The sequence below is a fragment of the Chenopodium quinoa genome, unplaced genomic scaffold, assembly GCF_001683475.1.
Source record: "Chenopodium quinoa cultivar QQ74 unplaced genomic scaffold, ASM168347v1, whole genome shotgun sequence".
In the NCBI taxonomy this organism is placed as follows: Eukaryota; Viridiplantae; Streptophyta; class Magnoliopsida; order Caryophyllales; family Amaranthaceae; genus Chenopodium; species Chenopodium quinoa.
The window spans coordinates 1,168,781-1,188,967 of NW_018745003.1; the positions used below are offsets into that span (position 1 = coordinate 1,168,781).

General features: G+C 34.0%; 4 protein-coding genes across 4 annotated transcripts; 3 read left to right on the forward strand and 1 right to left on the reverse strand.

Annotated features, from left to right (window-relative positions):
- The first annotated feature begins 69 nt into the window (after positions 1-69).
- On the forward strand, positions 70-1,238 carry LOC110707762 (ferredoxin-2-like). Its single transcript, XM_021885806.1, has one exon. The coding sequence runs from the start codon at positions 653-655 to the stop codon at positions 1,091-1,093; it is 441 nt and encodes a 146-aa protein (XP_021741498.1). The 5' UTR covers positions 70-652; the 3' UTR covers positions 1,094-1,238.
- A 125-nt stretch (positions 1,239-1,363) lies between these two features.
- LOC110707760 (polygalacturonase QRT3-like) lies at positions 1,364-7,770 on the reverse strand. The gene is made up of 3 exons (XM_021885802.1): positions 7,264-7,770; positions 6,930-7,169; positions 1,364-2,860 (listed from the first exon to the last, which is right to left on the reverse strand). The coding sequence occupies exons 1-3, from the start codon at positions 7,501-7,503 to the stop codon at positions 1,814-1,816; spliced, it is 1,527 nt and encodes a 508-aa protein (XP_021741494.1). The 5' UTR covers positions 7,504-7,770; the 3' UTR covers positions 1,364-1,813.
- A 3,297-nt stretch (positions 7,771-11,067) lies between these two features.
- On the forward strand, positions 11,068-15,059 carry LOC110707763 (proteinaceous RNase P 1, chloroplastic/mitochondrial-like). Its single transcript, XM_021885807.1, has 7 exons — positions 11,068-12,883; positions 12,966-13,055; positions 13,153-13,334; positions 13,459-13,579; positions 14,136-14,204; positions 14,295-14,433; positions 14,527-15,059. The coding sequence occupies exons 1-7, from the start codon at positions 11,171-11,173 to the stop codon at positions 14,529-14,531; spliced, it is 2,319 nt and encodes a 772-aa protein (XP_021741499.1). The 5' UTR covers positions 11,068-11,170; the 3' UTR covers positions 14,532-15,059.
- A 126-nt stretch (positions 15,060-15,185) lies between these two features.
- LOC110707764 (protein ABIL3-like) lies at positions 15,186-18,334 on the forward strand. The gene is made up of 8 exons (XM_021885808.1): positions 15,186-16,092; positions 16,317-16,399; positions 16,480-16,627; positions 16,731-16,833; positions 16,943-16,976; positions 17,429-17,586; positions 17,677-17,744; positions 17,827-18,334. The coding sequence occupies exons 1-8, from the start codon at positions 16,012-16,014 to the stop codon at positions 17,959-17,961; spliced, it is 810 nt and encodes a 269-aa protein (XP_021741500.1). The 5' UTR covers positions 15,186-16,011; the 3' UTR covers positions 17,962-18,334.
- The last annotated feature ends 1,853 nt before the right edge of the window (positions 18,335-20,187 follow it).

Below are 20,187 nucleotides of genomic sequence, written 5' to 3' on the forward strand. Positions count from 1 at the left end.
CTAGCATTTTATAAATTTATCATTTATGGGTATAATACTTGTTACTCAAACTTTTCAGTTCACCTTAATTACCATGTCGTACTCTCGACATTTGGATATGAGTCACATGAGTAGGACACTTGGACACTTCATTTTAGTTTAAACTATTGAAATTTTTCACTGAATAGTCGGGTTGGATACTTGGACACGTACTCGTGTTGGACATGGGTACCCGAGTTTGAGTAAACATAGGGTATCGGGATGGGTAAAATCATTTTCTTCTTTTTTTTCTTTTTTTCTTTTTTTATTTTTTTTATTTTTTTAATGATTAGGAAATCTACTTAAAAAAACACTTGTGGAGCACCAATTATCATTGGCACACCTAAGTGATGGTGTGTATTGTATTAGATAAACGCGCAAGAGTGGGGTGCTTCTCTGCATGATGCCAAATTACCAATAATGAAAGTATGGTAGGCACACTCCAACTTGAAACCTTAACCAACCACACACCAATTGATAAGTGAGTCAGCTTCCATGTCAACCCGCCATGTGGCGAATCGGTTAGCACCCATCCAAACTCTTTCTTATCAAGTCTCAATGATCTCACCCTTCTACTACTTCATCCTTTAGCACAAACCAACCTTTCCACTAATCCTTGCCAACAATAGTAGCAATGGCAGCAGCAGCAGCAATGGTAGCAGCTACGCTGGTACGAAAACAGCAAAATCCGCCAATGACGGCAACACTTCCTACCAACATTGGCCAGGCCGTGTTTGGGCTCAAGGCCAGTGCTCGTGGGGGGAGAATGACCGCGATGGCTGCCCACAACGTTACCTTGATTACACCTTCGGGCACCCAGGAATTTCAGTGCGACGATGATGAGTACATCTTGGATGCTGCAGGAGGGAATGGGGTGGACTTGCCTTACTCATGCCGGGCAGGCGCGTGCTCCTCATGTGTCGGGAAGGTGACTTCTGGTAGTGTAGACCAATCAGATCAAAGCTTCTTGGATGATGACCAGATGGCTGAAGGGTGGGTTCTCACTTGTGTTGCTTATCCTATTAGTGATGTCACTATTGAGACTCACAAAGAGTCGGAGCTCACTGGATTCTAATTTTTTTGCACTGGTAAAGTGGTAAGTGAACAAAGTTTAACTTACGAAATCTAGAAATTGATCGATTATTTTTCGACGGTGTGAAATTGAAATGTGACCTATGATTTTAAAATGGAGGGAGCCGTTGTTTGACTTGTTTCTACCTGATAATTGTTTTATGATAGTATTATTTAGTAATCTAATTTTTGTTAAAATCATTCTTGATCAAAATTTAGATCTAGTAACATAAATAATAGTGGAACTCCTAGGATATAATATAGGATGGAATGATTTTTTTTGAGATGGTTGAAAAATGTTTTCACTATGTTGAATTGCCTATACTTCTCAGAAAATTAATGCTTTCATTTCATTACAATTTTTCTTGTGTTTTCTACATGATAAAGGCGTTTCGAATGTGATTAAATGTTATATAGAAGTAACTAAACAAGAAGTAAGGTTGCCTTAATCCTCACTTAAAATCCACTAGTGACAAAATCCTCCATGCCTTGGCTTCTTCCCATAGTTCTTCCATTTATGTGCATCTCTTTAAGTACAATTTTTTGTAAAGAGCTCAGAAAATACAGTTTTATACTCTTGATCGCGCATAACGATGACTCGTGATGTAGTGACCACATCTAATGATACTTTTTGTTTTGAACTAGACTATGGGAGCCTAATTGATACTCAGCCAACAAAATTGATGGCTTTTCCGGTACCAAAGATAACAATTAGGTACTACAATCAACCTCCAAATCCTTGATCAACCATGACATAAACACTTGTAGGAGCAGCCACACTCGACTCGATAACCACCCGATTCTGCGACACATTACGCAAAGCGTAATTAGGGAAGGCATTCCCACTTGTACTTAACGTGTATTGCACATGTTTTATGAGATTTGGAAACAAAAGAATCCCATTAAAATCTGCAGTGTAGGTGCTTCCATTCCCTTGAACTGCTGACTTTGCTATGGTAGCCTTAGCATTCATCCCTTTGACACTATTCCGATCAATTAGAATTTGATCAACATCTCCAAAGGGACCATCTAATTGTACAATGTCAATTCCATTTCCGGACCCTGCAAAGATGTTGTCGACGATATTGACACCATTTGCAACACCCTTGACAGACTTAAACTTAATGTATGCATCTCCTAGGAAGAAGTTGTTAGAAATAATAAGTTGTACCGGATCTTCTGCTACAATGCCGGTATAATCCAAGTAAGAATTTACGATCCTTGTTTGGGTTAGACCAGCCAACTTCAGATAGATTCCGGTTCCTCCAAACCCTGTTGCTTTGTTATAGCAATGCACCCCGGACAGAAGGTTAGCTTGCCCTGATACTATAATCCCTGTATTAGCTGAAAATATTACGACATCATTCACAACGTTGTCGTTTCCCATAAGGGTTATTGCTGTGCCTGTGAAGTTTCTTTCACCCGGATCATTCCCGGCTGTAATGTGTTGTCCCAAGTAGGAACTTCGGATCAGAGTTTCGTGTCCACTCTCAACTCGAATGCCCTCGGACATAAAATGAACAATGTAACAATTATCTATGCTAACTCTAAGAGTATTTATAACAGCAATGCCACCGCCTTTATAGTTGCAATCTAACATAAGGTCTCTGAATGTTATGTACTCAAAGTTGTAGGATGAGCTGCTAAGGTTTTGATCTGTTGAAGAAGTTGTGTTTTCTTTGCTGATTTGAGAAGGGGGTGATGCTGAAAGTTCAATAAGATATCGATCCGTTGCAAAATTGTCTGATGCTAATAGAGTTCCTCCATGCATCTGTTGAAGAAAATCATATGAAGTTGGTCAATAATAGCCAAATTCAGGTAGATATGTAATTGAAGATTCAATGTTTTTTGCCCCAATGTGAAAAGAAAACCAAGCGGATTATACACATGAGGCGCGAATCCATAAAATTTGAGTGTCATGTTGGGTGAAAAAATTACATACAAAGTACTCCGTAATTTATAGTAATATAGTACATTTGTCATTTGATAAGCAATGATAAGTCATTCACAGGGATCAAGCATTTTAGTAACTCTAATCTTGGAATGATACGGAATATAAAATGTCGAATTCAAAATTTAACTAAAGAAATCTTCTTGTAACCCTTAAGGCGATCACAAGGGCGACAAAGGAATTTATAACCTCTAAAGAGGCTAGAGCAAATCCTAATTGAAAATGAATCGAATTGTTGCTCTAAACTTGGAGTGATACGAATTATGGAGTATATAATATTTAACCCAAAATTTAACAGAAGAAATCTTCTTACAACCCTTAAGGCGATAATAAACTATAGTATAGTTCGTTCAAATGAATCATCAAATAAAGCTCCTTAATCTAGACAAGGAAATTAGATCTCAAATGCCAAGATCATGAAATCGATGATCTATATTTTAGCAATTAAGCAAGATTAAAAGAAATCTAATCTGCTTACAACGAAGCTTTTTTTACTACATGTTTCAATGCAATGAACACTTATAATTACTTTCAAATATCAATGCATACGATCATGTATAAAATAAAAAAACTTTGAATGCATGCGTTACAAACTACTCATAAGCTTTGGTAATAATTAGGTGAAATTTGTGCCAATTAATAACAAGTTTGAATTACGCTAACTATTGAAAGATTGTTCAATATAGTTGTTCAACAGATATACTCTGCTCGAGAAATGAATTGCTTACTTTAGAAAAAGGAATTTACTTTTATGACAAATTCAACATTACATGTGTGAACCAAGTTGATACTCCATATATTTATTTGTATTTACTTTTCCTCTTTATATCTAGTTATTTGAGAAGTATTCTTTTAATATATACTTCATCTGTTCTTTCAAAATATATATATATATATATATATATATATATATATATATATATATACTTCATCTGTCTGAGATCTATTGTTATACTCATATACTCCGTATAATAATTCATGTCAAATAAAAATTATTAAAAAAAAAATAATAAAAAATGCTTTTTCTAATGTAATAATGGTTTACTAATATTTGAGAGCTTTAATTTTTGAAGCATAATCATATATCAATAACACTAATCAACACACGATCCTATTTTGCATTATTAAATGTCATATTAGGAAATGTATTTACCATTTATACACAATCCTAAGGGTTGTATATGGATCATTATCTTATTATTATTGCAAGATGTTATCAAATCCCTAATGCACGAATGAAATTGGGACAATAAGACATATAATTCAAGATAAAAGAACGAATAGTAATAAACTTGTGTGTTCACTTCACTTTAAAGGTTTAACTAGGTGTTAATAAGATAAATTTAGGTTAATCAAGTCCAATCAGATTTAATAAGCTATATTCAGCTAAATTCAGTCGAAAAATAACACATACACCTAACATTTTTGTTGATGTAACAGTTATCGGGTCTCCTAAATTCTATTATTTGAGCATCTAATCTAAATAATTTGATGTTACCCTTTGAAACATAAGGTGGAAGAAGACAAGGTCACTAGAAGAAACTTCAATTATGGAGAAAAGTGCACTTATAGTTCAACTACAACTTCTAGACTTTGGTACTTCGTATTTTTTTTAGGAATGTCTATTTCGCTTTCGGTTTAGATTTTGGCCAAATTCAATTCGATCTGAAATAAAATTCGGTTTTTAATTTTCAAATCCAATCCAATCCGAATTTCTCATCAATCTAATCCGAAATAAAATTCGGTTATTTAGATCCGATCCGAAAATCCGAATTAAAATATATTGCAAATTTTTAGGGCCTAAAGTAATTATAAAAATAAAAATGCAACTATAAAAATTTTAGCTTTGAAACCATAGTTGTATAGGATTCATACAAGTATTGAAAACATAGTTTTACATAATTTATATTAATATAATTATCAACATAATTTTACATGATTAATATTAACAATCATTATTTGTAAAAGTATGATTTCATATTTCGATTAATTCGGTTTTTTGGATCCAAACAATCCGATCCGATCCGAATTATTTGGATCCAATCCGAATTAATAATTCGATGTGAATTGAATAGGATTTTGGTTTTTATCCGAATAATGGATACCCCTAATATTTTTTAGTCCAGCCGCCGTTCAATACAAGACCCATCGACTAAAGAATCTAACAACTCCTATTTCCAAGCATGGTTTTTTAGAAATACACTTACTCCAACTTTTCTTGAAAAATGTTTTCAATATTATAAAAGATCCTTTGATTAATCTCTTTACTAAGTTTCTAGCCAAAAAAAAAAAAAAAAAAAAAAAAAAAAAAAAAAAAAAATCTAAGAGCTAAAATAAAGTCATCAGTTTATTTTGTTTTTTCTAATCAAATTAGCTAAGGGTGAATTAGTCTTTTCATATTTCATCTAGACCTTAGGTTAAAGCCTTTTTTTTTTTTTTTTTTATATGTGAAAAGGACGCAAAGGAATACTTTTTATGCATATATAAAAAATAAAAAAATACAACAAAATAAATCATTGTCCTTTCCAAAATTTTGACATATTTTCTTGCTTCCCCCGTGATGCTAAAATTATGAGCAAGATGCTTTACTTCTTGATTACTCCATGTACAATTACCACAACAAGTTAAGAGAGTATTATTGTGATTTGTGAGATCCAACAAAAAAATTTACTCATCCGTTTGCCTACTTTATTGGACTAAAAACATGAGAGTTTCTTGAGCAAATGAGACAAATAAAAAGAAATAAGACTTATTAGATTCTTATACAGAGTAACAATTTATCGTTTTCTTGTCTTGAAACACCACATAATCAAATTGTACATGTTCTCCAAACCACATTATATGATGTAAGGATCATTGCAAAGGAGATCAATAAAATTAACTAATTTTCCCAAATGAGCTGTTTAATTTATTCACATTTGACTGAGGCAGGTGAAGTAGAATAAATGAAAGCATGAATAAATTGCGTCAGACCAAAAACATGAATAAGTAAAGAGCTCATTAAAGTCTAACAATTACTCCATCTTGCAAAGTCAGTAATAATAACAAAATTCAACTAACCCAAATAGTTGTCGTCAAACAATACATCATAGATTGATGGCTAGATTATTGCCGTCAAACTGAAGTTTGTTTTAATTTGTGTGTTTATATTACTCTATCAAACTATCATAATTGCGATGATAATACCAAAAGCTTATGAGTCATTTTTATCACTAATATCTCCAAAATGTTAGAATTTCTTGAAAAAAATCATACAATCAAAACAAAAACTATTACATCTCATAAACATAGATACGTTAACTACTTCATATAGAAACCCCGGCCCTTTATCCAAAATTAAGTCGAATTAGATTTGATCACTACTTAGTAATTGTAGCATAGATACATTATCTTTGTGTATATATTCATCAAAGCTTAGTAGTTCAAAATCTTTACCAAAAATTTTCTCCCTTGGCTCGTATCCGATTCATCATTGAACTCCATTAGTTTATGAAATTAACTCAATACACAATTTGCTTTCTATTAACACACTTGAACTAAAAGAATCTTAACTTCAACTCGTACATATTCTCTATAACAAAGAGAACATATAATCTAATTTTTCGAGAGTAAATTCAAGAATCTATCCATCGTCATTACACACTACTTTTTTACCTTAAAAAAGACCTTTCACTCACCAAAATATCTAAAACCTTCCCTAATAAATCTGTACCACTCCTCACTACAACAAAAGTAAAAAAACAAATTAGTCGTACCACGTACTATATACGCTCCTTGATTTGACATATAATCAAATCCAAATTAAAATTAGCATAAGACATTATAGTAATAAATTTAACAATAATGATAATACGGAGTAATAAATAATGAAGTAAAAAAATGAACGTACCACAATATTACCAATGTTGGTAGTAGGAAATTGGAGAGGACGACTAATTAAGTAAATCCCACCATCAAGATTAATTTGTACACCACCAAGATTACTAATCCCATCTATTAACACACCATTGCTTATACTCTTACTAGCATCCGAAAGCACCTTCATTAATGCTTCCGTACTATCACTCTTCCCCGTTGGATCCGCCCCATACGTCGACACGTGATAAACAAGGGTGCTCCCTACCGTACCCTGCATCATCATTATCATCGTACCCCATTCAGTGCAACTGTTGTATATTTTATGTAGCGCAACCAATTATTATTACATACTAAGTAAAACTTACCGAGGAGGAGGGAGCGAGAGTAGGAGAAGGAGAGATTAATGAGGAAGGTGGTGAAGAAATAGAATCCTTAATAGCCTGCATTTTTCTTCTAATAAAATCATGATGATCATCGTTACGAAGATTATTATTATTAGCCCCGTAAACTTCAATCAACATAAGATGACTGATTAATTCTATGATTACAAGACAATTAAGGAGTAGAAGGAGAGTTTTTGTTGTCATTAATGAAGCTATCATCATCAAACTCTTTAGCTCTTTTCTCCTCTACTAAATTTTGTTGTTGTTGTTGTTGTTCAAAAGGAGAACGAAGAAGCAAAGAGAAATAAGGTGAATGAAAAGCATAGGTTATAAATAAATATAATTGTATAAAATATGGTTTTGGGGGGAGAAAAAAAAGGTGGGACATGGAAAGAAGAGGGGCTAACTAAAAATGAGACAATTAAGCAAAGAATATGGGATTAAGCTCTTTTTCCTAATTGCTCATACATATAACACCTCACTAGTTAGTTTGTCAGTTTTGGTATTAATTTATTTTTGAATTGTATTGGGTGATTATTGATTTAATTTCTCTTATTTTGTGTACACTTTGCTTTGATGCATTAACTTCCTTGTTGCTTTTTTATGAAAAAACCAATAAAAGTAGAGAAAACAGTTGCCTTACTTACCAACTTCCAGCTTTATGGATCTAGTGCTTTACAAGTGGCGGGACTTATGTGGTGCTTATTTATGATAGATACTTGTATATAAATAAGGTTATTGGCAAACGGGTTGAGCGGGTGCGGATATATCCTACAACAATACAACATATCCGAACCCGTCTACAATTTTAGTACCCGCCACTTATGACGGATACATATCATTATATCAAACATTATACTTTCTCGTGTAATTATAAATTTAAATTTGCACTCGCAATATCATTTACTATGTAAGTGGATATCCACTATGAGTATCCACTTATAACAGTTTATTACCCCACCTATTTTTATTCCGAAGGAATATTGTCTTAGAAAAAATTGTAAAAAATAGATGTTATTATGATGTGGATTGGATGAAACGATGGATATTACATAGGTAATAACTAGGGGGGGTTTGTTTTCAAATCCACCATCAATCCGCTATTCATTTCAAATTGACTTTTGGTATATATATATCCACCGAAACATTTACTACCCATCAAATATTATAATAATACTAGCTTCAACTGGGGCAAATACGGTTCAAAATTTGCAATTATGTACTCATATCATCCCTGTGTAAAATATAAGAATAATTTCATGAAGTTTGTATGATTAAATCATTAATACGAAGTATGAAAGAAATAAAATTTTATAAATAAGGTCCAATATGGTCACGATTATAATGACCTATAATTGGGCCTAATTACTTGATTAGTATAAAGAAATACTTTGCAACTTTTCTAGAATGGTATCAAATTCCATATGAAAGTTATGAAATGGAGCTTAGGGATAAAACACGCCTAACATTTCGTTAGATCAAACCACAATCTACTTTGTATTTTTTCATACTTTTATTTATATTTTTTTGGTTTTTTTGACAATTACCACCTACAATTGTTGCTGTTTTAGGAATTACCACCTTTTGTTTTTTTTTTTTTTTTTTAATTTTACCACCTACATTTTATGAAAACACTAAAATTTCCCACCACTTTGACCAACCTCTCAAACAGTGGCGGAGCCAGGATTTATAATTCGGGGGGACAAATTTTGGAGGTTAAAGTTTCGGCAAAAATCTCAAGAAAAAAATTGATATCCTAAATTGTTTAATATTTATTTGAAATCACATATGCCAATTATTTCTATATGGAAAAAGAGGGGTAAAAAAGTTTTATTGTATATTAAGAAAATTATCCAACAAAAATGAATAAATTTATATTTGTAAATCCTGTTATGTAATCACATAATTGATAAATAAAAAGTCAAATAATTATCGTTAAAACAAATTGATGGTAGATATGAAGGGCCAGGGTTTGAGTTACATTCGAAAAAATAAACTCAACTTTTTCAAATCAATCATATTATTAATATGTATTTCGTTAAAACACAGTTACAAACAATTAATTAATAGTAATCTATTTATTAGAAATGTAAAAAAAAATTGAGTTTAAGCACACTTAGTTAAAGCGATAATTAAAAACAAGAAGTAGGAAATAAGAAATAACATTAAAAATCCTAAAACAAGAAATAGGAAATAAAAAATCAAATTAAAAAGGTTGTTGAAAATTAGAGTATGTAATAAAAAAAACAAGAAGTAGGGGAAAATAAAAACAAAAAAGCTGAAAAACAATAGAGTAGGGAATCGAACCTAGGACCAAAACACAGCCTTACTAAGGACTCAACCACCAAACCATATTCAATATTGTGATATCTACTGTAAGTATATGTTATTTATAGCCTTTTACTGTATTTTCTTGATTTTTTTTTTTTTTAAAAAAAAAATTTTTCCGAAAATGGGGGGACAACTGTCCCCCCTTGTTCTAATGTGGCTCCGCCACTGCTCTCAAAGATGACGTCATCCTTGCTATTTCCCTCCGTTTTCTTTCTTCTTCACTCGATTCTCACTTTCCTTTTATTCCACTTCCATCTAAATTGAGGCATAGCTTGAAATCAAATTGCTAGAAACCCTAATTTTTGAAGATTCGAAGCAAGAACAATGAATTTTGAAACCCTAATTTTTTAATTTAGCAATTTGATTTCAGTATTTGTGCAAAATTAAAAAGGAGATGAAGAAGAAAGACTAAGTATCGAAAGAGGAAGGAAGGAAAAGGAGGGAAACTGAGGGGAAGACCGTTTGTAGGCTCCACCATGATGTCATCTTTCAAAATGGTGGAAAGTTATATTATTTTCATAAAATGTAGGCGGTAAATTTCAATAAAAAAAATTGTAGGTGGTAATTCCTAAAACAACAACAATTGTATTTTCTTTAAAAATCTTCTTGTTTATAGTGATGGATGGTGCATTTTATTCACTCAATTTTTGCTATATGAACATACTTGAGTGTAATAGCCACATAGGTAAGTTAATTTGAGGAAGTAAGATGTGCATGAGTTTTTCAACCTATGTGTACTATATATGCAAAAAATTAGTAGAAAAACGAAATCAATATTCAATCAATTGATTTGGGTTGAAATTGATTCTGAGTATACATATATATATCAATATATCTTTTATCCCTCTTGTATTTGCAATCCATAATTTTTTGGTTTTGAATAATTAAACCTTATGATTTTTAATTCTTTTCTACATATTTCCATGTTTGTTTTCCTACAAGTAAATTAATAAACCTTATAATTTTTTTACTCAACTTTTGGGCTGTGTATGTAGTCGTCCAGCTTGCATATGGCCTTAGACCCTTAGTTGGGCTTGGATAACATGATCAAACTAAAACAAATAAACCTTTGATTATAACTTTTATATGATAACATAATCGGATTACGATTAAGAAGATAAAGAATGCAAAAGAATAAAAAATACTCTCTTTATTTCATATTGTTCTTTTCATTTAAATCTTTTCTTGAGAAAAAATTGATCAAAGTTTGAAGAACTATATGAAACAGAGAGAGAATTTTTTTTTAAAGTGAACTATATGCACAAGTTTATAGTGAAAATACCGAAATAGACTGAGAAAACAAAGCCTAATGCTTGGAAAATTGCCCTACAAACTCAACATACAAATGCTGGTACAATTATTATATATATATTTTTTTTAATTTTTTAACTTGTTCAATTTTTCCTAATTTTATTACTACGAAAATATAAATATTGAAGTTTAAAGTTAATGATCGTAAAAACTAAAAAGTAAAGGTCAAAATAGTGCAAGTATATGATAGAATACTCTATAGAATACGAATGTCATCCCAAGCAGCAAGATGAGTTAACGGCCACAAATGGCTTCTTCCTTCAACACATTACAACCGCGGGAACTTCTCTCTCATACTCTCTGTAAGTGTTTCTCTACATCCTCAATTCCCCAATTCCACCATTCTTTTGCATTTTCATCTCCCAAACACTCCCTTCCTCCATTCAAGTTATCTCCTTTCTTTTTGGTTAATGCTCCTGTAACTCTCATTTGCCCTGTTAGTTCTAGCTTAAATCGTAATTCTTCAACTGAAACTGTAGATTTTAGAGATTTTAGTGATAATTTGGGTTCTGGGTATTCATCTTCTGGCCAAAAGGGTGAAAAAAATGGGGGAGGGTTTGTAGATTATGGTAAAAATAATAGAAAATCTGGTGGAAAATTGAATTTTAGGAAAAGAAGTGAAAATGGGTCTGAAAGTTCTTCGGCTAAGAGGGGAAGTAGAAAGTGGGAGAGAAAAATGGAGGAGATTGTGGGAAAAGTTGCTATAAATAGTAATGTGGAGGATGTTAGGGGAGATTATAGTGGTCTTGAAAAAAGAGGTCAAAAGGGTTCTGGGGGTTCTTCTAGAAGTGTTAGAGATGCTAATTCGATGTCGAATGTCGTTAATCGAACTGTAGATAGAGGTGCCGTTAGAGATGGTGGTGATGCTTCTAAGGTAAAGAAGAAGGAGAAATTGTCTAAGAAGTGTACGGTTAATTCACCAGAGTTTCATATGAGGAATAGCTTGGACATGTGCTCCAAAAGGGGTGATGTATTGGGTGCAATTTCGCTGTATGATTCAGCGGTTAAGCAAGGGGTAAAGATGGGGCAGTACCATTATACTGTGCTCTTGTATCTGTGTTCTAGTGCTGCAATGGGGGTTGTTCGACCGGCTAAAAGTGGTAGTGGCAGTAGGAGTTTAGATACAGTTCCCCCTCAGAAGTTAGATGGGACAAATGATTCTGGTGAGGAGGAAAATGGTGATATAGATGATGAAGCTCGAGATAGAAAAGATCAAACTCAAAAGTTAGAAGTAAATGAGATTAGGGTAAGCGATGATGTAAGGAAGTATGCCCGTAAAAAAGGGTTTGAAATTTATGAGAGAATGTGCTTGGATAAGGTGCAGATGAATGAGGCTGCTTTGACTTCAGTTGCTAGAATGGCAATGGGCGTGGGTGACGGAGACAAGGCTTTTGATATGGTAAAGGAGATGATTTCAATTGGGATAACCCCAAAATTGAGGTCTTATGGTCCTGCTTTATCTGTTTTCACCAGCGATGGAGATATTGAGAAAGCCTTTGCGGTCGAAAAACACATGTTGGAGAATGGTGTTTATCCTGAAGAGCCTGAACTGGAGGCACTTCTTAGAGTAAGTGTTGAAGCTGGTAAAGCTGACCGAGTGTATTATGTTTTGCATAAGCTTAGAACAGTGGTGAGGTTTGTCTCACCTTCTACCGCAGATTTGATTGAAAAATGGTTTAATAGCAAACAAGCATCGAGAATTGGGAAAAGAAAGTGGGATCATGAGATGATTGCTCAAACAATGGAAAATGTTGGTGGTGGGTGGCATGGAAAAGGATGGTTAGGCAGAGGAAAATGGAGCGTCTCACGAACTTCCATCGGAGTTGATGGTTCATGTAGATGTTGTGGGGAGAAGTTGGCCTTGATTGACCTTGATCCTGATGAAACAGAGAGATTTGCTGAATCAGTTGCAGCTATAGCAGCAAAGAGAGAGAAGCATTCAAGCTTCCAAAAGTTTCAAGTATGGGACTCATAGCAATTCTATATTTTTCATTATGTAACGGTTTATTACACAGATTTTTGATTGGGAATGTTCCTGGCAGAGGTGGCTAGACTACTATGGTCCATTTGAGGCTGTAGTGGATGCAGCTAATGTCGGTCTCTTCAGTCAGAGAAACTTCCAACCTGGGAAGGCATGTATTATACCAACTTTTCCCCTGTTTGATTGAAATTCTATCTTCCTCCGTCATAAAAGATTATTTGCTCTTACCTAGGTTATGATGCTTGCAGGTAAATGCTATTGTGAATGGGTTGCGCCAAATGCTTCCTTCTAGAAAGTGGCCACTTATCATTCTGCACAATAGGCGAGTTACTGGAAGCAAGCTAGATAAACCTATGAATAAGGAATATGTTGAAAAATGGAGAAATGCTGATGCACTTTATGCGACACCAACTGGATCAAATGATGATTGGTGAGTTAGTTGTTTCTCATTAGGATAGTTTGTGTCTATGTCCTCTAGAAATTCTATTTTGGGCAATTGATGTTCCACATTTTTACATGCTCTAGATTGGTGTTATTAATAACTGGTTTTACAGGTACTGGTTGTATGCAGCTATAAAGTATAAGTGTCTACTTGTGACTAATGACGAGATGAGAGACCATACATTCCAGCTCCTAGGAAATGATTTCTTTCCTAAATGGAAAGAAAGGCACCAGGTGAGCAAAGTTTTGCAAACTCAAATGAACCTTTTTTTAATCACGAGTGAAATCATTTTGTTATGAGACCTGAGGATACCTATTTGATTAACTACTGTTTTATTACACCTCGCTCCAATTTGTGAAGGAAAATTTTTATCCCATTTTCTCTCAAGAAGGAAAAGTACATATCTTTTAGTAGAGGTTTATTGGTTTTCTCTCTCTTTAAGAAAAAGGTATTTTTACCTTAACTCTACTTGACCCAATTCATGTTCACCTTCCCTCTGTTAGAAATTATATTGTTATGTCCTTTGAAATATGTGCTGCAAGCCTGCAATTAACAAAAATAGTTGTTGGAAACAAAAATTCCTCAAATTAAAGTTTAAATGCTAGTACTATTTTTTTTTTTCAGCAAAAAGAATATCCACCTCATTAAACCAATACCAACCCTTAGAAACTTTCAAATTCATCCTCCAGGATTGAAGAATATATACTTTCGAATTGTAGCCTTTCAAATGGTTTCTTACTTTCCTGATAGCATCATTGCTTATTATTGGCTCTGTATTTCTGTTTGAAGGTTCGGTTTAGCTTCACAGAAATTGGCCCTGTTTTTCACATGCCACCACCATGTTCTGTTGTTATCCAGGTTAGAGAAACTTCTCAGAATCTTTCTTTGCTGCAGGATAATAAAACGTTTAGAAATAATTTATTGTTTTGAATTCTGGGCTCTGAACAGGAATCAGAGAGCGGCCATTGGCATATTCCCATAGCTTCAGAGCACCAATATGAAGAGGAGAGAACATGGTTGTGTGTCACACGCCCAAATTCTCATATCGAAAGCCAGAGTCTCACCATAGGAGCAAATTCAACCAAAGGTAATCCTGGAACTTACTTTGACACGACTGCTGTTATTGCTTATCCTTTAAGACCGAAGGTATAGTAGCTCAAATTCTTACTCTTCTCAACAGGTTAAAGCTCTATCAGCAGCTTGTAGTAAGCAGGAAACTGACATAGTAGTTCTCGTAAGTCACAGAGATCTCAGAAATACGCTATCAGAATCTACATCATCAAAATTAGACCATCTCCTGTTCTTGAATGCTATAAAGGCTGCTGAGAATCATGCTGGGTGTGTGATAGATTTTCAGATATGACGTGATATAACCTAACATGATTACTCTTCACATTTTGGAAGACTGCTTACTTAAAGTCAGCAATCTAATGTCTTGTGAAGCTAAAAGTTTTGCTGATGTATCTGGGTATGGAGAAATATTACTTGTCCTTGCTCTCTGGTCTGGCAACCACCAATTCCTGATGCTGTGCCAGATTGAAGCCTCTTACATTCTAGGTTACTGGCGAACACATGTTTTGGGATTGTGGAAATAGCATCTTAGTGTCATTACATGAGTTAGCTCAAGGAACTGTAAATTTCAGCAGCTGCTCTTCTTTTTCTATCAATATATACTGGAGAATCTTATTGGATTTCTCTCCAAAGTTTATACTACAAAGAATTTTTACATTGCATCTTCACAACTCTTGTACATTGAGGTCACCACACGTCCACACCATTGGGGTTGGTGAAGGACCGACACACCTGGCCTCAGTCCGGCTAAAGCTCAGTCCAGATTTAAATCGGTATGCGTTGGTTACCATGCAGTGCGGTCCATGGGCTCAAGCTTATTTAATATAACAACCTAGACTAAGCCCACTTCCGGCCTGGACTCAGCTGAGTAAGCTTTTCTTTTAGTAAAAAAATTCAAACCATTGAAAATACTTCAAAACAACGAGCCTGAAATGGACCAGTCCATCCAAAACCTTATCTATTTCTTGCCTATGTTTTATTATCCTAGCCCATCCTCGCCTAGTCTGATCTAGTCTAGTCTAGTCTGCATCCCACTCGACACTCGGACTGGTTTGTTACTTCCTCTACTTGAACATACATATGTGCAGTGTAACCCATAGAATTGTAAGATTAGTAGAGCATTTTACAGTATTTCATAGAATGTTGTTAGTGAATATTTTTTTCAATTTCGATTTTTTAAGGAATATATAAATGCTAAATGAGTAATGATTAATGATTAATTTACCTACTTTTCAAGTTATCATGACAAAGACAAGGTGAAAAAACATAAGTTCACGGGTTCTTCATATTATTTAGAATTATTTAGCATTAATGGTTAAAGAAGTGGATTTTTGGGGCCATGTGTTTTTTTGTTTACTTCCATGCATTTGTTGTATTGTTGTCACAAACTGCCAGATTAATCACGAGCCTATAGTTCCCTGTTTAACTTTCTTCCTATCACCAGAAAACACACGTCAATCATTTTTGAAGGATGAGAAAATATTAAAGGAATCATATAACAGTTTAATACTTCATTCTACAGTTTTATGTTTCTTCATAATATATTCTTTCATCTTCTCTTGAAAACTAAGAGTGAAAGAGAGATTGAGTAATAATGTTGGAGTTTGGCATTCATGCAAATGGCAATCGTGGAGCTGTTTCTGATGACTCTCTTCGATTCCTCAAGTCTCTTAAGGTATGCTTTCGATCGGTGTTATTTATGTTTAGTTAATGTTTACTGTTTTTAATGTTCCATCTTACAGATAGCCCTTAGCGCTGCATATATTATTATATTTCTCAGGTGTTCTAGGCCTTATCTTCAGACAGTTTTCAGAATTTTGAGAGCTTATTATATTGTCATGTATATTATTGTTGATTATGTTTGGTTAATTATCTGTCTAATTCAACAAAACTGTGTAGGAGTTAAAGGAGTTGAGGGCTCAGATCCATACTGCTGCTGATTATTGTGAGAAATCTTATAAGAATTCCGAGGATAAGGCGATGTGAGTCGTAGTTTTTCTAACTCATTTGCAGAAAGTTAAGGAGGTTGTATATAATTATGCTAAGCTTTTGGTTAATGCAGAGTTTTGGAGAATACAAAAGAATACTTATGTAGAGCAGTTGTTACAGTTGTTGATCACCTTGGAAGTGTTTCTGCTAGTCTTGATGGCTGCATTCAAAAGAGTGACCGCGCTAATGAAACTGAGCGACGAATTAATTGTCTAAAACAGGTTAGTAATATGAAGGCTAAACTTTCTTCATGCTTAAGTACTGATGTTAGTGTCATTTTTATTTTTTCTGTATTGTAAAATCGATTACTTGGTGTTGGAACAGAAACTTGATTCATGTGATCAGTACAATCACAACTTCACCCTGACTAAGATACGATGGACTAAGGATTTGCCAAGATATTACACTCGATATATCTCAACACCATGTATGTTGTGTGTGCGCGCGCGTGTGTGTCTTTTTATAAATGTTTTCCGATTATGATTATGAGAAGAAGCTGGAACTAATTATTTGATTTATTTTTGCTTTTTAAACAGCTGATTCAAGTAAAGAATTGAGGTCGGACTTGAGGTACCCTTTTTCAAGTCATTTTTATGTGGATTTTTGTAAGAAAAAATTGTAAACATGCATTTACTCTTTGTTTTAGTGTTTGGTTGGAATTAGGAGGAAAATTATTTTCTATGAAAATTTATTTTCACATATTCCTCTATTTGATACGTAAAGGGAGGGTGGGTGTGGGGTGGGGGGTGAATGTGATTCGCCGAGGTTGAAAATAGGTTTCCCAAGTGTGGAACGCGGGAATGTTTTCGTTTTATGAAGCCACCTTTTCCTCCCTACACCTTCTTCCTATCCTCCTGCCCTTCATCCCCTCCCCATCCGAGGAATACGAAGATCAAAGCAGTATAATTCAGTTCAATTTATTTTCCTTTGAGCAAACACATTGGGTTCTAAATTGCCAGAATAGTTTGGGTAAACTACATATTAGGGTTGTACACTCTTGATGAGATCTTGTGCTTATTTAGGGAACCTAATCAGCCAACCAATATCAAAGGAGTTCTTAGTGAGCCTGAGTTCAAGACTATCGAAGAAATGCCACTTTTCATGTATACAATCTTTAACAAGATTCGTCTAGGTACGAGTCCAAGGTCACCACTTGACATTGCACCCAAAGAAATCACTGGTAACACACTTTTCTGTTTTTAATTTGAATTCTGATTTCATGCTTCTTTGGTCTATGATCTAACACATTTATGCATCTCTTGTACATTAGTCATGCCCGTATGTGAAGGATTCTCTGTCGCACCCAAGTTGATTCGGAATCCTTCTTTCCATTTCCAGGTGAATGTTACTTGTGGAGCTATAGTTATTACAACAATGTTTTCATAGAAAGCTGACTTTTATTTACGGCTTGAAATTGCAGGATAATAGGAAACCTGGTGGGATCAGAAGACTACTACTGTCAATACAGAGGAAATCTGTGAATGATGAAGAAGTTATATCAGTTCCTCGAAGAAGTAAAAGGGGGGCATCAAGATTGCTTAGGCTTAAACTTTAAGCTTCATTTCGAGTTTTCATTGTAGAACGTAGAGTGTCATTTGTCTTTATGGAAAGGTACCGTTGTTTACATCAGTCATCCCGCTAAGCACAGTCCCTGCAAGATTGTAAGCTGTTTGAACTCTGCATCGTCGCATAAACTCAGAAGCGGGGCATGGAGGATGAACACTGCATAAACATGTAAATGATAAGACTGTACTTGTGGATATATCCTATATATTTATGCTTCACTAAATGTTGCTTTTGTGATGTTTCAAAGATTGTTCTTACATTTCCATTACATATTTGCTCCCCTTTGTTTATAACCTCTTCAATTCCTGGGATGTGTAAGTTTGTATATATCAATCAATTAAGATGCCTTTTGAGATGCCAAAGAGACAAGTTATTACATTCTGTTTTAGGATTTTAGTATACTTTCTTATGTGGTTGACTTTATACACTTTTGATGTTGTCAATGACTTACGTGGATATGATACTGACTTTTATATTACCTAACATATTCAAGTAGGATCATCTTGTAAAACACCTGAATTTAACCGAAAAAATTTAGGTCCATCTCTGTAACACCCTAGAAATTTCTTTCCTTTAAAATATCTGTTTTGCCCTTTCAAAATACGAAATAGGAAATTTTAAGACATTACCGCCACCGTGAAAACGGCTAAGGCAAATATCAAAGACACACAGCGAAAGACTCTTTAAAACCATTCAAAACAAGTCAACTTAAAAAATCAAACAAATGAAAGTAAAGTCAAACAAGTTCAACCTACAACTTGGAACCATTGTAGGCCCTTATTAAAACCGAGATAAAACATTTGAAAACCTTTGCGTTAGTCTCACAAGCAAAATATATAATAATTAAAGCAACAAACCACATCATATTCTTATGAAAACTAAATATGATTCGTTCTTCACTCATGCCCATCATGAATATGCTTCCACATCTGAAAAGCTTCTCTCTACTTTGTCCCCACTACTCACCATTAGAAATGGGTCGTCGTAGGGCCAAGATAAAAACAAGGCAAAACAAACATTCAACACACAATCAGCAATGCTGAGTACATAAGCGTACACTACCATGCTTTATTCCTATCAACACACAACCTACCTTGCTGCACCTGTTTTCAAGCACAACACAATCAACAAAGAAACAGATAAATAAATTGCTTATTTAATTTGATTACGCATCGAACGGGTTTTCCACCAAATCTTTGCCTCAATTAAATTGAGGTAAACTACACCGAGAGCTAACCGGGTAGGCAAATGCCACATGAAGTGACTGGACGTCCGGCGCATAATAAAAAGGAAAATATAGTGTCCTATACTCCAAGTAGAAGTCATGGTTAAATATAAAACCCCATAACTCCCCCCATATGTTCGTACTCAAGGTATATGCGTCCCAAGAGTTTTGGTGTGAAATCTCTTTCACTTTACGTTGTTTACATATTTTTAGACTTGGTGACGACTCTTAAGCCATAACACAATCAACCATAATAAATCACTCAAGCAACCAAACATACCAATTTAATTCTTGAATAATTAGTGACCATATAAGTTAATGTTAAATCCTTTTTAAACTACCTCGGTGTTAAATAACACCTTAAGTGCATAAAGCACCGCAAATCCTATCCTTCGGTGTTTAGAACACCTTAAGTGCACATAGGCACTACACGATATTTTATTCCTGTGTACTAAGACACTTGATAGCTCAATCCTCATGCTTAAAACATCAATAAAAATTATATGAACTACAATAAAATTCCCTTTTTATATTCCAAACCAAATTAAACAATTAGTTTGATTAAACATGCTCTCAATCATACCAATAATAAAAGTGTAGTTCATACTCAACATGCCAACATAATTAATTTCAATTATCAATCCGTCATAAATAATTCATACTTTACAAATCAATCACCAACATCAATCCAATCAACAATTCCAACCAACACCTATCATGATACTACATTGGAATTAATTAAACATAGTCTATCATGTTTCTATACACTTAAATAATTATCGAGTACGCGAACGTACCTTGAATATGATTTCAAAATCTCCATGACTACACAAAATCACTCACTTGGAAATCTCCTACAACCCAAAATTACAAAGAGACATTAATATCTATTCAATATAAATTTCCAGCAATATATACACTTTTTAAATCACTTATAACCCCTCTAAAACAAGCTGAACCCTTACTTTTATTCCCAATTAATGGGTAATT

What these genes read in the sequence shown, in the direction of transcription:
- LOC110707764 (XM_021885808.1), top strand. Translation starts at nt 16,012, where the DNA reads ATGTTGGAGTTTGGCATTCATGCAAATGGCAATCGTGGAGCTGTTTCT. An exon ending in GAATTAATTGTCTAAAACAG is followed by an intron (nt 16,628 to 16,730) that starts GTTAGTAATATG and finishes GTGTTGGAACAG; the next exon opens with AAACTTGATTCATGTGATCA. An exon ending in TCGATATATCTCAACACCAT is followed by an intron (nt 16,834 to 16,942) that starts GTATGTTGTGTG and finishes CTTTTTAAACAG; the next exon opens with CTGATTCAAGTAAAGAATTG.
- LOC110707760 (XM_021885802.1), bottom strand. Translation starts at nt 7,503, where the DNA reads ATGATGATAGCTTCATTAATGACAACAAAAACTCTCCTTCTACTCCTT. An exon ending in CTCTCGCTCCCTCCTCCTCG is followed by an intron (nt 7,170 to 7,263) that starts GTAAGTTTTACT and finishes ATGATGATGCAG; the next exon opens with GGTACGGTAGGGAGCACCCT. An exon ending in CCAACATTGGTAATATTGTG is followed by an intron (nt 2,861 to 6,929) that starts GTACGTTCATTT and finishes TTTCTTCAACAG; the next exon opens with ATGCATGGAGGAACTCTATT.
- LOC110707762 (XM_021885806.1), top strand. Translation starts at nt 653, where the DNA reads ATGGCAGCAGCAGCAGCAATGGTAGCAGCTACGCTGGTACGAAAACAG.
- LOC110707763 (XM_021885807.1), top strand. Translation starts at nt 11,171, where the DNA reads ATGGCTTCTTCCTTCAACACATTACAACCGCGGGAACTTCTCTCTCAT. An exon ending in CAAGCTTCCAAAAGTTTCAA is followed by an intron (nt 12,884 to 12,965) that starts GTATGGGACTCA and finishes TGTTCCTGGCAG; the next exon opens with AGGTGGCTAGACTACTATGG. An exon ending in CATGTTCTGTTGTTATCCAG is followed by an intron (nt 14,205 to 14,294) that starts GTTAGAGAAACT and finishes GGCTCTGAACAG; the next exon opens with GAATCAGAGAGCGGCCATTG.